The sequence below is a fragment of the Carettochelys insculpta genome, chromosome 8 (genome assembly GCF_033958435.1).
Source record: "Carettochelys insculpta isolate YL-2023 chromosome 8, ASM3395843v1, whole genome shotgun sequence".
Lineage (NCBI taxonomy): Eukaryota > Metazoa > Chordata > Testudines > Carettochelyidae > Carettochelys > Carettochelys insculpta.
In genome coordinates, this window is record NC_134144.1 from 55,553,113 (window position 1) to 55,569,411 (window position 16,299).

The 16,299-nt window shown below is 42.6% G+C and overlaps 1 protein-coding gene across 1 annotated transcript in view; it reads left to right on the forward strand.

The window, feature by feature from the left end:
* Positions 1-16,299, forward strand: part of LRP1B (LDL receptor related protein 1B) — a 1,349,009-nt gene that overhangs the window by 1,306,697 nt on the left and 26,013 nt on the right. The window contains exon 87 of the mRNA XM_075000767.1: positions 4,439-4,543. Coding sequence (XP_074856868.1) covers positions 4,439-4,543 — 105 coding nt within the window. The remainder of the gene's footprint in view (positions 1-4,438; positions 4,544-16,299) is intronic.

Genomic DNA, 16,299 nt, shown 5'->3' on the forward strand with positions numbered 1-16,299 from the left:
AGGTTGACTGTGAACCACTGATAACTACTCTCTAGGAATGATTTTCCAGCAGGTTATGCCCCACCAGATAGTAGCTTGATCTAGGTTGTATTTCCCTATTTGGTTGATGAGGTCATGTGAGATTGTATCAAATGCCATACTGAAGTCTAGATGTAACACATCTGCCAATTCCCCTCATCCACAAGGCTTGTTATCCTGTTAAAGATAGCTATCAGGTTGGTTTGACATAATTTTTTCTAGACGATTCTTTGCTGAATAATACTTATCTCCTTAAAACCTTCTAGATGTTTGCAAATAGATTCCTTAATTATTTGCTCCATTATCTTTCGTGGTACAGAAGTTAAAATGACTGGTCTGCAATTCCTTGCCTTGTCCTTATTTCCCTTTTTTATAGATGGGCAGTCTATTTATATTTGCTCTTTTCCAGTCTTATGGAATATCACCTGTAGTACATGACATTTCAAAGATAATAGCTAATGGTTCCAATATCTCCTCAGTCAACACCTTGAGTATCCTAAGATGTATTGCATCAGGCCCTGGTGACTGGAAGACATCTAACTCGTCTACAAATTTTAACTAGTTCTTTCCCTATTTTAGTTTCTGATCCTACACTATTTTCAAGGGCAAATAGTGACAGAGAGATAGCCGTGCTGGTCTATATACTATGAAAACAGAAAAGCAGTCCAGTAGCATTTAAAGACTAACAAAAAAAATATTATCAAAGTGAGCAAATCATGGGCATTTATCATGTTAGGCATCCAATCTCCACCAGCCATTTTGGTGAAAACTGAATCAAAGAAATCATTAAGCACCTCTACCATTTCCACATTTCTGTTGTTTTCCCCTCTTCATTTGGTCTTCCTCTTGCTTCTAATATATTTATAAAATATTTTCTTGCTACCCTTTATGTCTCTAACCAATCTGAGCTTATTTTGTTCCTTGGCCTTAAAAAGCAAATTATAATAAGCAGTTTTATTATTTAAATGTGTTTTGCTTTTTTAATTACAAGCATATATACACCTGCCAATATATTAAAATTTGTATCCATACAAAACAGATATAATACATAGACCTACGTGTATGATATGCTTCATAAGCCGTGTCTACACGTGCACGCTACTTCGAAGTAGCGGCACTAACTTCGAAATAGCGCCCGTCACGGCTACACGTGTTGGGCGCTATTTCGATGTTAACATTGACGTTAGGCGGCGAGACGTTGAAGCCGCTAACCCCATGAGGGGATGGGAATAGCGCCCTACTTCAACGTTCAACGTCGAAGTAGGGACCGTGTAGTCGTTGCGCGTCCCGCAACTTCGAAATCGCGGGGTCCGCCATGGCGGCCATCAGCTGAGGGGTTGAGAGACGCTCTGTCTCCAGCCCCTGCAGGGCTCTATGGTCACCGTGTGCAGCGGCCCTTAGCCCAGGGCTTCTGGCTGCTGCTGTGGCAGCTGGGGATCCATGCTGCATGCACAGGGTCTGCAACCAGTTGTCGGCTCTGTGGATCTTGTGTTGTTTAGTGCAACTGTGTCTGGGAGGGGCCCTTTAAGGGAGCGGCTTGCTGTTGAGTCCGCCCTGTGACCCTGTCTGCAGCTGTGCCTGGCACCCTTATTTCGATGTGTGCTACTTTGGTGTGTAGACATTCCCTCGCAGCGCCTATTTCGATGTGGTGCTGTGCAACGTCAATGTTGAACATCGACGTTGCCAGCCCTGGAGGACGTGTAGACGTTATTCATCGAAATAGCCTATTTCGATGTCGCCACATCGAAATAGGCTACTTTGATGTAGGCTTCACTTGTAGACATAGCCATAGATAGCAGCAGTCATAAATATGAATGCATTGGAAGATGATCCCTAGTCATATTTCCAGAACTAAAGGGTTACACTAAAATGGCTTTTCACATTCATGAGCAAAGCTGTATGAAAATTGTCAGCATCTTGAAAAAGCCCTTTTGCAATTTGGAGGTTGCTCTGTAATTGTCCTTTCTTTAGAAGTCCTGTTGTAATTTCATATTACCACTGGAACTAAGCTGTCACCTACACAGTGCTAACTGGCATTTCTAATAGACATGCCTCCTCTCAGTTCCTCACTATTACAATAACTTCAGAGTGGAAAGTGAGGCTAATTGTACTGCAACTTATTTAATGCAAGGCAGATTCTAATACACATTTAAAGAAAAGGCAAAATTGGGACCAAATGAAGAAGATGGAAATGAGCTAAGGAGAACAATCAAAGAAGGAAGAATGAAATAATTATTGAAAAAATAAAGGGTGTAAGAAAAGAATGGTATCGGGATTGGTAAAAAGAAGCCAAAAGAAATTGTTTGTGAAGTTAAAAAGGAGATGCAAATAGAAGACAGTCCATGTCACATGTAGTTGTGGAGCTGGTGTTCATATGACACAGCATTGAATTCTACCTGTTTTCTAAACTGTTAAGAGGCTGCTATTAGAGTGCAGATAGAGAGGGGATCATATTCAATATAGTATAGTACTGTACAGATAAAAGCAGTTTGTCTTCAGTTTGATCCCATTTCGTGTTTTATAAGAATAAAATAATCAAATTTCTAGTGTACAGGTGAACCAGAACTTTCATAAAATAGAATATCCATATATCTCAAGAACTATATATCTGTATCAGTTAATCACTATTTATCTGCATCAGACAGTAATACCAATAGCAGAGAAATAGCTTGATAGTCAGCAATTAGGCATGGGAATGAGGGGTTGTACAATTTACAACCGCAAACATAATGAATTAAAAAAAAACCTGAACAGGAGCCAGGCTTCTGAACACAACCTTTCTAGGTCTGATCTGAAAAAAAACAGTGCAAGTTATGTTTTGCTTCAGGTTTGTGACCTTCATCAGTTAGTTTTACAGTGCACACAATAGTAGAAACCATTTAAAATATCCATTTTTACCAACCATTACCACATCTATTCTAATTATAAGGGGAAACTTCAGTTATCGCAAACCTCTACTGGACAGCAGTTATCAAACACCAACAGGAAGGGTGCCTTTTTTTTTATTTTTAATTATTATTACGGCATTGAAACAGGACTCAGGAGATGAGAGCCCACTTCATACTTCTGACTGATATTTCCTTTGGAACCTTGGCCAAAGTTTCTTTGATCATCCTGTGCCTCAGCCCCCACTCTGTAAAAAGGAATTATTGTTTTTCATTTACTATTTGCCTGTTTAGATCAAGGAAGCTGATGTTCTGATATACATATAGAACTTTGCACAATAAACCGTTAAAATTGTGCCTGTTGGATGCTACTGTACAACTAACCAACACTAATAATAATGCTACATTTTTAAAAAACAGTCATGCTATGTCCAGACAACTGAATTCCAACTCAGGCTCAAAGTCAATAAATGTTAGAAAAAAAGGAGATTGACTAAAAATATGATTCACAGTTTTAAATAAAAATGTAGGCAAAATGTTAGTGTTGTTTTCCTTAAGCCTTGAAAATGGACTATTTATTCAGACCTGAAATAACGAAGATCAATCCGTTTATTGGTCATTGCTTATTTGCTTACATTTAAATACCACCTAAAGGTTTTACCAGCAGTCGTCTCTCTCCAGTGCCTCAGAGGTGGGGATAAGTTTGTGCCAACAGCTCAAAGACAATCTTTGTCCCTTTAAAGGAATTATAACCCTCCTTTTCTTGGGGACAATTCATCTTCTTTGTTAGCTGGAAGAGGGGGATGGTTAAGCTAGTTGGTGGACCTGAAGGTCAAACTTGTTGACATTTTAAGTAAGTGGCAGATTTTTAAACCTTTCCCTTAGTACTAGGAATAATTCTACACAATTTGGAAAGTTCCCACACCATTTAGATCTCTTCTAAAAAAAGATGGGGCCTGGGTGAGGCTTCTTACATCTGGCAGAGGAGACATCACCACTTTCCCTCCTCTTTAATCCTTGCATGACCATAATGGGATCCAAGCAAATGTGTTGGGACCCAAAACAAAAGAATGAGAGTCTGATAACCACTCTGCACCAGTGGAGATGATCACAATGGAAAGAATGGCCTGCACAGGAGGAATTATTGTCGGGTAGCTCCCAGACATATTGTCTAGTTGCACCCTAGTTAACCACATTGCTGGAGTCTTGTTTTGCCTAACAGTGGTATTCAGGACAACGGCATAAGGAAACAGGTTTCCTCCATTAATATACACAATGATTTTTATGGGAAAATACATAAATTATAGTGATAGTTTATTATGATGAGCTAAATAGACTGAAAATTATTAGAATTTGTAAAGACTAAAAGTAATGTGTTCTACAATAAACTTACTGCCTCAAGTTAGGCAGTCTTGGTGAAATCTAATCAATCAGCAGTTCTGTCACTTATCACAAGATGAATGTTTTCATCTGTACATAGTTCACATCTGCTTTCAGCAATAATGACATGGAGAACATTTTTTTTTCAATTACAGCTGCACAAATGGAAAGATAGCTTCTAGCTGTCAACTATGTGATGGCTACTGTTACAATGGTGGTGCATGTCAGCTGGACCCAGAGACAAATGTACCTGTTTGTCTGTAAGTATTTTTGTATGTTTCAGTAAAACATCTGTGTGGCAGTAAAGAATAAAGTTTCTGTTCATCTACATTTCTGGCCTGTTCAGGTATTTCTGATGTACCACTCACAAATGGTATCTTTATGTCTATACACGTTATTCTTGTTTGTCACTCTGTTTTACTGCAAGTCGTTAGAATATTCTTTTTGGTTACCATTTGACAATGTTGATGATTTAGTGACTTCTTCACTGTTCTTCAAATAGGTTTAACTATAGCTAGTATCTAATCACAGCACTAGAAAGATTTTACAGTAGAATACTCTCAGTAATTTAAGATTGAGGTGTGAGGAACTAATATCTAAGAAGTCAAATACATAATAGTATGGGATTAAAAATCTATGATAGATATTTTGGTGCCTAGTGATTTATATTTCTCACTCTCTTTTTAAGCGGTGTTTTTCATATTTTAATATAGTCTTCTCTTGAGATACAGGAGACCCCTGACTTACCCAATTTCAGCTTACATATTACTTCCAATAATGTGAGTCAAAAACATGAGTGGCAGGGAGCCAAGACCCAGGCAGAAGCCTGCTTCAGCTCCTGGCTCCCCTCTGCTTGCAGAAGCTGGGGAAAAGACCAGCACTGCTGCACTGGTCAGTTTCCTAGCTCCTTTTAGAGGAACTTAGCTGGGGACCAGGTGCAGCCAGAGCTGGGTCCCCTCCCCCACCTGGTCCCAACTTGTGAGAAATTTGACTTACATGTGGTTGCCCATGAACGCAACCTACATGTAAGTTGGCAGTTTACTGTAGTTTGATGTGAAACCATGAAAGACCATAGATTCTCAGGGATAACCAGTTTCACACACAGTAACTTGTGTGGGTTTGTAAAAACACATACGAGCTGCAGCATGTACCAAATGTTGCTAAGAATACTTAGGAAACAATCATGGGTTGTCTTTTTTTTTTTTCCCCTCTTTCTTAAAGCCATTCATGGAATTGCTAATACTAACGGCAAAGACATTTGGCTTTGGTGCTTAGAATCAAAATCTCTGATTCCTGAAACAAGAGGTTAATACAGGATCCACTGTTATCTGATTGTTTTGTATTAGTCTTGATTACACAAACTTTATGGCATTGGACTTGCTGTGAAAAGGTTGGGCATAGTGTGTGTGTGTGTGTGTGTGTGTTACAATCATTGTATGTAAAGAGTTTAAAACTTGTTCAGAAAAAGGCAGAATATTTATTTAGCTGTATTTTACTGAAATTCTGCAGATGCTCTGTGGGGTTTAAAAGTCAGCGCTGTGACCAGAAAGTGAACCCCTGTGATTACTACTGTCAGAATGAGGGAATTTGCACTTTAACTGCGTTTAATGAACCGAGATGCAAGTAGGTTTAACCTTCCACTTAATGCTGCCCATTATGTGACATCATTTCAGGCCACAGTTCATTGGTTCAAATCATGCACATTCACATACATTTCACAACATATACTTAATCTGGGAGCTCATTTATGTAATACACACTTAATCCTTTTGATAGCTGTACTGATGAGTGTATTTAAACATAGACTGTTGGACTGTCTATAGTCATGTTCTTGAAAGAAAAAGTACCAGTATAAAATTTAAAAAAACTCAGCTTTTTGTTCATGAATGTGGGATCTGAGTTATTTTAACAAATAACACATCTGCAGCTTAAAATTTTGGGGTGAGGTGAATCATGCTAGATTCATTATCTGCTGCTATTCTGACTTGATATTGCATTTCCAGTATTCCCAGAGTAATTAAACAAAGGTTATGTGGTTGCCATTTTAACAGTTGGACTTGTATTGGTAAATCTCTTTGTTACCGTCATCTGGAAATCAGGTATTAAAAAGCAATTAGCACAAATGATAAATAATTAGAAAAGTTCTTTCTTAACTCTTTTCATCCTTTATTGATTCAGTTTGTAATTTGCCTTCATTTTTACGTTACATTTCTCTCAAGCAATTTCAGACATACTTGTTGAAAAGAAACTGCTTATTCTCATTGGGAAAGGAAAGTTTGTCTGCCTTGCACATGTTGAAAAGATATTCTGGCTGACATCCTCATTGATTCTAAATATCAGAGGAAGCAGCTCAGGGCTTCAGATAACTGTGCTGATGCAAGGGTCAGAATTCAAATGAAGAGCCAATTACATAGACTTCAGTTTGATAAAATACAGAAACTCCAACAGATTTAATATATAGCCTCATTAAATGCAAGGTGTATAAACATGTTTTCAGCTATTAATAAACACATAATATTGAGGTTGTGCTGGGGTATAATGTGTTTTGTGGGCAGGCACAATTAGAGTAACTAGAATGAGGAATGATTCTTTCATTTTTGTTGGAATACATGCTTTCAGTTCCTCCTCCCTCTCCCACGCCCTGTCCCCAACCCAGTACTTCAAAACAATGAAACTGAACATATACTTGAGCGTTTAGAAATTTTCAGTTATATAATAAAATAAATTATGTAATAAAAGCCACTTCTGTTTGTTTTTGAAAATGGCCTGCCTGTGCCTTTTCTCCTTTCTGCCTAATAAACTGAAGCCCATTACTGATATCTTTGGATGTTGTATTTTGTTTATGGAATAGAAAGTTTAATAGAGAATTGACAGTCATTAATTTTTGAACTGTCTCCCACAATTTAAAGAATATGTTAATTATATAATTTATAAGCATGCGCTTTTTCTCTAATATGCTTGATTGTTGCGATTTTTAATGATAGAATTTTTAAGGGACATGAGGTGGTTTAAGATTCTTTCCCCAAAAGGTTTACTTTTATTTCCCCAAATTGAAGATGACATTGTGATACGCTTGAAGTCAGTAGCAAAACTCCCAGTGTCCTCACTGGGTTGAGGATTTCATCCAAGGAGAACTGAATTACTTAGAAGCTTGTTAAGTCACATAGAGGTTTAATGTGATACACACTTCATGATAGCTTACTCCATGCTAGGGGCAGATCCTCAGGTGTGGTCCACCAACACTATCTGTTAACACTGGGAGAAGAAAGTAAGGTAACGTTAAACCATCTTTGAACTCATCCAATCTTGGGGTCACTGGGGTAAGTTGTAACAGATACAAAGCTGCTCTGATACCCATAAGCAGTAAGAATGCTCTGCTGCTCAGTTACATTGGGTTTTACCTTCTCTTTGCATTGGTGTCTTGGGTTAAAATCGTCACAGCAGGGCTCCAAAACTAGCATCTTGTGCACCTCTTTAGTTTTCCTTGCTTTTGGGCTTTGCAGGGATTGAAACTAAAAATACCACAATTCTATACTATATTTTGTACCAGCTGTGAGCTGAGAGAGATTGAGCTCTCAAGATTTTGAATCCAAGTTAAACTGAAAGACCAAACTAAACAGCTAAAGTTTTAATGTCCATCTTTCACTACGATATGAGTTCCAAAGAACAGTATTGTAGTAGCATACAAGATTGAAATATCTACAGCTCTTCAGCAATCTTACAGATTGCTTACAGCATAAAATAACTCATGACAGAATTGGCATGGTAATGGAGTATCCTTCTCCCAGGCCTTCCAACATTTCTAGTGGCTGAAGTGGGAAACCGCACCACTCAGATTTGGCCTGTCTTTCTCTCCATAAATGGAGATGAAGTGCAGAGAAACCAAATTTGATTGGCATTCTAGCCTTACACATGGACTCACAATACCAGTCAAATATGATCTGTCTGCCCCACCATTTCCATCTATGAAAGGTCAAATACACGAAATCTGCATGACGCTACAACACCACAAATCAGCTCCCTTGTGGTTTAGAAGGGTGCTCTGCTGTTCCAGATATGGCAAAATAGGCAAAGACCCCAGAGTCTAAATCTGGGTCATCAACCAGACCTTTTGGCTTAGATATATAGCCTGCGTGCCAGTGATACATTTTAAAGTCACTAATAGTGTTTCTTGCAAGAGTTTCATTAATCAATTAATTAATTTAGGTGGTGGTTGGTAGCATTATCTAATCTTTTGTTAATCGAGAGGTGGCATGGCTTTGAGCAAGCTCTCTGCTGCATGGGGGAGTAGGGGGTGGGGTTGAGTGCCTACCTTGCATGCTGACCAAAATCAGCCAATGTAACACTCTTGGCATGCATTCCAGTGGGTGCTGACTCCTGACCTAAATCTAAAAGATGCATTCACGAGGACACCAATTTGATGTCTACAGGTTTTCCACAGTTTTTCCAACCTAACTGTTCCCAACCCACAAACATTCCTTCATTCAGAAATGGCAAAGAGCTCAGCTGAACATGAGGATCTCCCCAAAACTCATGCGGAGACGCTGCAGGTCTATCTGGCAGGCTGTCATATAACTACATCTGAACAAAGTGGCCTTCTCTGTTAAATTCCCTAAAATGTATAGTGTTTTGATTATCTCCAGGGGAAAATTAACGGGTGTCTTTCTAGGTCCAGTTGTCACTAGACAGAGATGCCATTATCTCATCTAATTATTCTTTCTAGAGTCAAAGCGTTTGTTTCCTCTACCAACTTTGTCTTTTGTGCCATTTTCAGCTATGTCTCATCCTTTTAACCAATCAGTACACGTTTCCTAATAGCCAACACATCACTCACAGCAGTCTCTCAAATGGCTCCTCTAAGGCTATAGTAACTAATCTTCCATAATGATAACATTATTCTATGAACTCCAGAATCATTCTTAAGAAATGAAAACATATATCTTAGGCAAGAGTCCTCCTTCCCTTTGGTCCAAAAGGATTGAAAGGCTATGACTCAAACCTGGGTGAATAATGAAAATATGCCTAAAATGCACTGACCTCTTTAGAAAATATTCATTACTTTTTTTCTTGTCTTTTAAGCCTGAACACCATAAAAATAATATCCAATATGTTCATTTTAATGTTAAAGTGCTGCAGAAGGAAGTTTATTTGGCATCAAGTAAACTTGCTCATGAAGGGGTTAAGGTCCACTGTGAAAGGGCCTTGGTGTTAACATGAGACACATGGACATAATAAACCATGTAAGAAAGAATATGCAAGACTTGGACCTGATTCACCATGAGTGCTACAAGCTAGCTATGTAGTTTTTTGAAAATGTGTATTTTGGCACGATGCAGACCCTGAATTCCTAATAATTCATTTTAGGAATAAAAGGATCGCTTTTAATTTTTCCCTTCCTCTTACTTCTCTTTACTGCTCACTATTTCCCACCCATAACTGACTGGGAGAGAAGTCCAGAAGCAGAATGATAAATTTGATTAATAATGTCTATCATGGCAATGACATCTGCAATCAGACCTTCTCTGATTGAATCTCTCATGCAGTCAGACTTACTGTGCATTTATTATTAGGGATACAGCTTGTGTAGCCTTCCAAGAGTATTCCATTTGTAGATAGTGATTGTCAAATATTCAACATTGATATGTATGAATCAAGTTGCTTTGCATAGTAAATTTTATGTACACTTTTGTTAGCACTTATTTGGTGCATCATGCAAACAATACAGGTAAAGCCTGCCCTGCAGCCCTGAAAGGCATATTTGGACTGCTTCCAGTGAAGGGGAGATCAGTTTCAGAAAAAAAAATCATTTAACAAATTTTCCATTTATTTTGGTTGCATGCCCACCCATGTTTTTCATCTTTTTTTCTTTTATGTCATATTTAACTTACTTACTTTACTTGTATCAGAGGGGTAGCCGTGTTAGTCTGGATCTGTAGAGCAACGAAGGGTCCTGTGGCACCTTATAGACTAAACTTTTCTGTTAGTCTATAAGGTGCCACAGGACCCTTCGTTGCTTTACTTTACTTGATATCTGTCCTCTGTGATCATTAATTAATTTTATGGATTTTCATTCCCAAATACATGTATATTGGTATCATTTTCTATTATTATTATTATTATTTGCATCAAGGTACCAAATGGGGATACCAGATGGGATTGTAATAACTATTATAGAAATAAGTAATAAAAGAATACCCTGCCAAAAGGATCTTACAAGCTAAAATGAGGCAAGAAGTAGCACTAGCCTGATCTAAATCCTGTTGAAGTCAATGGGAGTCTTTCCACTTACTTTGCCCGAACCCCACCCCCACCCTCAAAGTGATTGAGACACAGGAGTATAAAGATAGCTAAAATGAAATCATTTGATTAGTTACTGCAGAACTTAAAGGCTCTTGACAACTACAATTTGACAGTAACTATTTTTATGTATTTAAATAATGAAATCATCCTCATGTTCAATGTGCATCACCAAGCCACCCTTGTTTGGTTGATTTCTGGTAGCGGGAATCACAGCACAGTGGAGGTCTTAAGAACAGATCTGAAGAAGGAGAGAGTAATCCCCTTGATTCATTAAAGGGGCATTCCATGCACAAAGACAGCTGGGGGATGAATGTGGGAGAAGACGACAAGTGAGGGAGATGCTGCTTATACCCAACCAGGCTTGGGTTCCCCAGAGATGAGGCTGCACCCAGAAGGCGAGTGCTATATTTGGTTTATTGAAAGCGTGTGACACCCGCGACAGGAGCCCCGGAGACGCCGCAGTCACCAGTGGGGGAAGACCCGACACACCAGAGCTTCGCTCGGGGAGAGGCTCTGTAACAGGCCTCCTAACACTAGCTGATAAAGCTCAACTCATTACCATAAGATTGCCTAAAATTGCCTATGCATTCCTTATCACTATCTCTTGTGGCCTACTGCCAGCGTAGCCTTGAAGTCTTGGCAAGTGCGCCTTGTATGCAATTGTTGCCATGGCAGGGTTAGTTGTTTTGCAGCTTTTCACCTTGCACAGACTGGTCTGTTTGGAATTCTCCTGAGGATTCACAGAGGGGTCGGACTGCACTCTCGAAAGTTACAATGTCTTCTCGCACCCTACACTCCTCCCCGCGACCCCTTTGTGAATTCCGAGGCTAGTAGGAATCAAGTGAAGTGGTTGATGCTCTTCTGGCAACACAGAGTGCACCTGTGGAGCAGACTTGATAACAGCATATGAGAGAAGTGAAAGCAAAGTTACACACAAGGGTATAGTTTTGCAAGAGAGCAGGAGTAGCACTGACACCTATAAAACAGGTGTCCATGAGCTGTCTGACGGCCATACTGTGGAACAGACAAAAGGCAGATGCGTTGATGGCAGTCTGTGCCAACGTTACCCATATGTTGGAGCTGTCACTGATAGGTGGGCCCCACTTTGAGGCCATTGCTACAGCAGTCCAGAGGTACCCATGACCCACCCCATCAGGGTTCATACAGTAACAGGGGTGACACCTGTGACCTGCTCAGTGTCCTGCAAAGCCCACACCACTGCTAGGATCTGCTTTTCCAGGGGGGGTGTACCCACCTTCTGCTCTGCGGAGGGTTCGTGACCAGAAGCCGATAGGTTCTTTTCACTGGGTTCCTACCTGCTGCCACAGACCCTGGGATGCCACGTTGCCGACGGTTGTTACCTCCAGTTCAAATGGTTGGCCCTGCAGCGGTGCAACCACCACCTCTTTGCAGAGGCCGAAAGCTCATTGGTGCTTCTCTGTTCAGTTCCACTGGGTGGCTTTGCGCACAAGCTTCTGTTACGATGGTGTTTAGGGCAGCTTGAACAGTTGGTTCATCTGGTCCCGAGATCATAACGTCGTCGATGTAGTGGTAGCAGACCGTCTGGTCAGGGAGGTCCAGATGCTCCAGCTCAGCCTGCACTAGCTGATGGCAGATCGTTGGGGAGTGCTTAAAGCCCTGTGGTAACACGATAAACATGTACTGCTTTATTAGCCACATGAAGGCAAACTGCTCCTGACTCTTGGGATGAATGTCAATAGAGGAAAACGCATTGGCCAGGTCTATGACGGCATGCCACGGCAAGGCCACCACGGTGATGCGCTCCAGGATGGTAACCATGTCCAGAACTACAGCCGTTAGCTCCGGGGTTACCTTATTGAGTTCTTGATAGTCCACTGTCATGCGCCACGATCCATCCAGTTTCTTCACTGGCCAGATGGGGCTGTTGAAGGCGTTCAGCATGGGGAGAATAATCTCCGCCTGTAGCAATGCAGCAATAGTGTTACTAATCTCATGCTCTCCACCAGGAATGCGGTATTGCTTGACTGACACCAGGGTCTGGGGGACAGGCAGGTGCACTGGGTCTCATTTGGGAATGTCCCCACAGTAGGGGCTCTACAGTTCTGATTGCCCGAATGTAGTGGGGGTGCCCAAAGGCAAACAGCCCATACTGTGTATCCACACACCGACCACGCAAAACATCCATGCCAATGATGTATTCACCTAAAGGTGCAGCCCAGCACAGTCACCCGAAAGGGAGGGGCTTTCTCCAGTGTGAGGGTGACCTCCACAGAATAAGCGGTGGTCTCTGCTCCTCCGAGGCCCTGCACGACCACCACGTGACCCGCAGTCTGGGTAGAATGCAGAATGGTCACCTCGGCTTCAGTGTCTAACAGAGCTAGCACATGCTGCTCCCCTCCCCAGGGCCACTTGATGGTTAACAGGATGAATGGGTGCCGGTCCCCTGCTACCTGTTGCACCACCACAGCCCGTAACACAGGGGACCTGCCTCCCCGTCACTTCCTAGGGGGAAGGGTCCAGTCGACTGGGGCACTGGGCTCAGTCCTCCCCCCAGCTCCTGTACCTTTCTGTGGTGCCTGAGTCTCACCTGCCCTCTTGGAGGCACCCACATCCTCACTCCACTGGGTAGGCGACAGTTGTAACCAACGCTTGTACAAGTCTGGTGTTGGCAAACCATTGATCTCACGGGGCACTCCTGCCTTCAGCAAGTCTGTCCACATGGTTCTCTGGGTCACCCGAGCGTGCCCTTTTTCCTGTCCAGGGGCTCCCACCCGACCAACTTTTCCTTTTGTGGCATGGACCGCCTTCGCGCCTACAACTGTCGGTAACTGCATCAACGGTCCAACCAAGTCACCTACAGTCCCGCCCACTGCCATGACCACGGCCATAAGGGAGGCCTTCAGCTCAAGAGGGGCAAGGTGTAACAGAGTGGCCTTGATGGATTTCTGGACTGTTACATCGTCCGGTCCCAGGTCGATGGCCACAGCCCACGCCATGCCCAGCTGCCGCAGAGCATTCACCCCTTCTGGGATCGTACGCCAGGGCCTCACTGCGGCTTCCAGTTCCCCTGGGGAGGGGTAGACACTGTCCACCGCCGTAGCCAACCAGCAGTACAGGGACGGCGCTTCCACGGCGTTTCCCTGGGCATCGTTCAGACCTCGTATGGTCTGCAGCGCCTGTCTGACTTGTGAATCCTGGGACAACACACCCATCTGGTGGAGTACCTCAGGCAGCAGCAACACAGAGTTGCCCGCGTTGTCCCATACCCACACTAGCCAGGCCAAAAAGCCTTCCCCTGGCTCCTGCTTAAAACTCTTCACCATTTCCTGCAATTCACTTGTCTTAAACATTCGCCAGACATCGGAGCGCAGTCGCCCCGCTTCCGACTTCATCTCCCGAACGGGGCGCGCCTGTCTCAGGTCGGTAGGCATAGCCTCCCCATGCACCACCTCCTCCTCCTCCTCAGACAAGGAAGAGCTCCAAATGTTACCATCCCAGGTCTCAGGGTCCCAAGTGGCTAGCGCAAGGACTGCACGCACTTGGGCCGTCAACACCGGTGCTTTCCCTAATTTAACGCGCCACCGATTCACAACTCTCGCTGCCAACACCTCACAATGATGGGTTAACTCTTGCATCCTTTCGGTAACCACCTCCTGTGCTATGGCCCACGCATCTGCCAAATTGCGACATTCCTGCTCCTTCCCCACCAGCGCCTTCTGCAGGCGGAGAAGCTCAGTGTCCAGGGCCCAGAGGGCAGTTAGGAAAAGCCATGCTACCTCTCCCACCACCCTTTTGTCCTTCCCTGGCCAGCGGCTCAGCCACAACTGATGCAACGTGCCTTCTACCTGTACTGGCGTCACACCTGACGCTTACTGCAACTCTGGCCAGTCTGCTGGGGCTGCCCAACAGGGCACCATCCACGCTACTGGCTCCCATCGCTCCCTCGAGGGCCATCCTGGTATGCGCTGTAGGGACAGCGCTGGCTTCCCTGCCTCCCCCGCTTTCGACCAAAAAGGCATCATACCTGGAGAACCCTGCTCGCTGCGCCAATTGTAGCCAACCAGGCTCAGGTTCCCCAGAAACGAGGCTGCACCCAGAAGGCGAGTGCTATATTTGGTTTATTGAAAGCATGTGACACCCACGGCAGGAGCCCTGGAGACTCCGCAGTCACCCGTGGGGGAAGACCCGACGCTCCAGAGCTTCGCTCAGGGAGAGGCTCTGTAACAGGCCTTCTAGCACTAGCTGATAAAGCTGAGCTCATTAACATAAGATTTCCTAAAATTGCCTATGCATTCCTTATCACTATCTCTAGTGGCCTCCTGCCAGTGTAGCCTTGGAGTCTTGGCAAGCAAGCTTTGTTTCGCAGGTGTTGTGGGGCAGGAGGAGTTGTTTTGCAGCTTTTCACCTTGCACAGACTGGTTTTGGTAGCCTTGAAGTATTGGCAGCATGCCTCTACATAGGATTTCTCTAAGGGTTCACAGAGGGTTCGGACTGCTCTCATGAGACCATTACAAACTCTTCTCACACCCTACGCTGCTTGTGTCACTGCTGAAGTGAAGCAAAGGGGAGTGAAGTGACATAAGAGATAACAGTGGGCAAATAGGGACAAAGTCAACAAATTCCTTAAAAGTGAGGACAAGAAGCTTGAACTTGACTGAGTGAAACAAGGGAAGTGAGAGGAGTGATTTAAACAGGAAGCTGATGCAGTCAGGGAAATGAACCACGATGACCTTCAGAGCTGCATTTTCCATTGATGAGAAGTAAAGAACGTGCCAGTTAGAGATACTCTGGGCAAACAGCACTAATCAAGATGGAAGAACTTTTCTAAAACTTACAGTCTTCACAGTACAATACCTCTCTCATCACCTCTTTCCTCTTATACTTCTTAATTGTGAATCTGCACTCACAACGAATCACTCTCTGCAAATGCGCTATGTGTGCGGGAAAGGGTTTCATAGCTATGGCAGAACTCCTGTCTAAGGACATCTTAAAATATCTGGGACACATGCTATGGCTAGCAGGGAAGCAGGCAGTGCACTAAAGGCATTTGACCTGGCACACTGATTGCGTTTTTTGAAATCAATGCTGAACCAAGTGAGAGGTGGCCATACGGCAATGAGAGGTGGGAATAAAACTAAAAGGCAGTTTCTGAACTATGGTAGGCCACTACAGTGATGGAGAGAAACAGATTTTGTTAAATATTTTATAGTAAATGTGACTCCACAGGGTGTAGTTAATGGGCTCCTTAATTATAATTCCATTGAGAAATTCACAAGTAGCCCTCTAGTTTCAACTGAGCAGGAAAGATCTTTGTAACTAATGTAGTATGAATACTTTCAAATTCGAAGGAATCAATAAAATGTAATTGTATGTTCTGTGAGATCTTTTGCTCAAACTTTATCCCAAACCAGAATGCCTTGGAGATTTAAATAATTCAGTTGGTGATGCACAAAGTATTAGTGCATGGGTAAGATGAAGAGATGTTAGTAGCAGAGAAAAAATATGTCGTTCTTTGAACATTTTTCTGCATGGCTTCGAGGCATTGTAGGGTTTTTTTATTTTTCCCTTTAGGTTATCGCTACAGGGTACAGTTAAAAGTGTTTAGCTGCTTCAAATATGCATTTCCATGATTTAACATGTTTGGATTTCTTTTTCCTTTCAATCTAAACTTCTGGGTTTATAATACTTGTTTTTGTGTGCATGGCTTTTTTTTTAATCTTTACAATGTATTTCT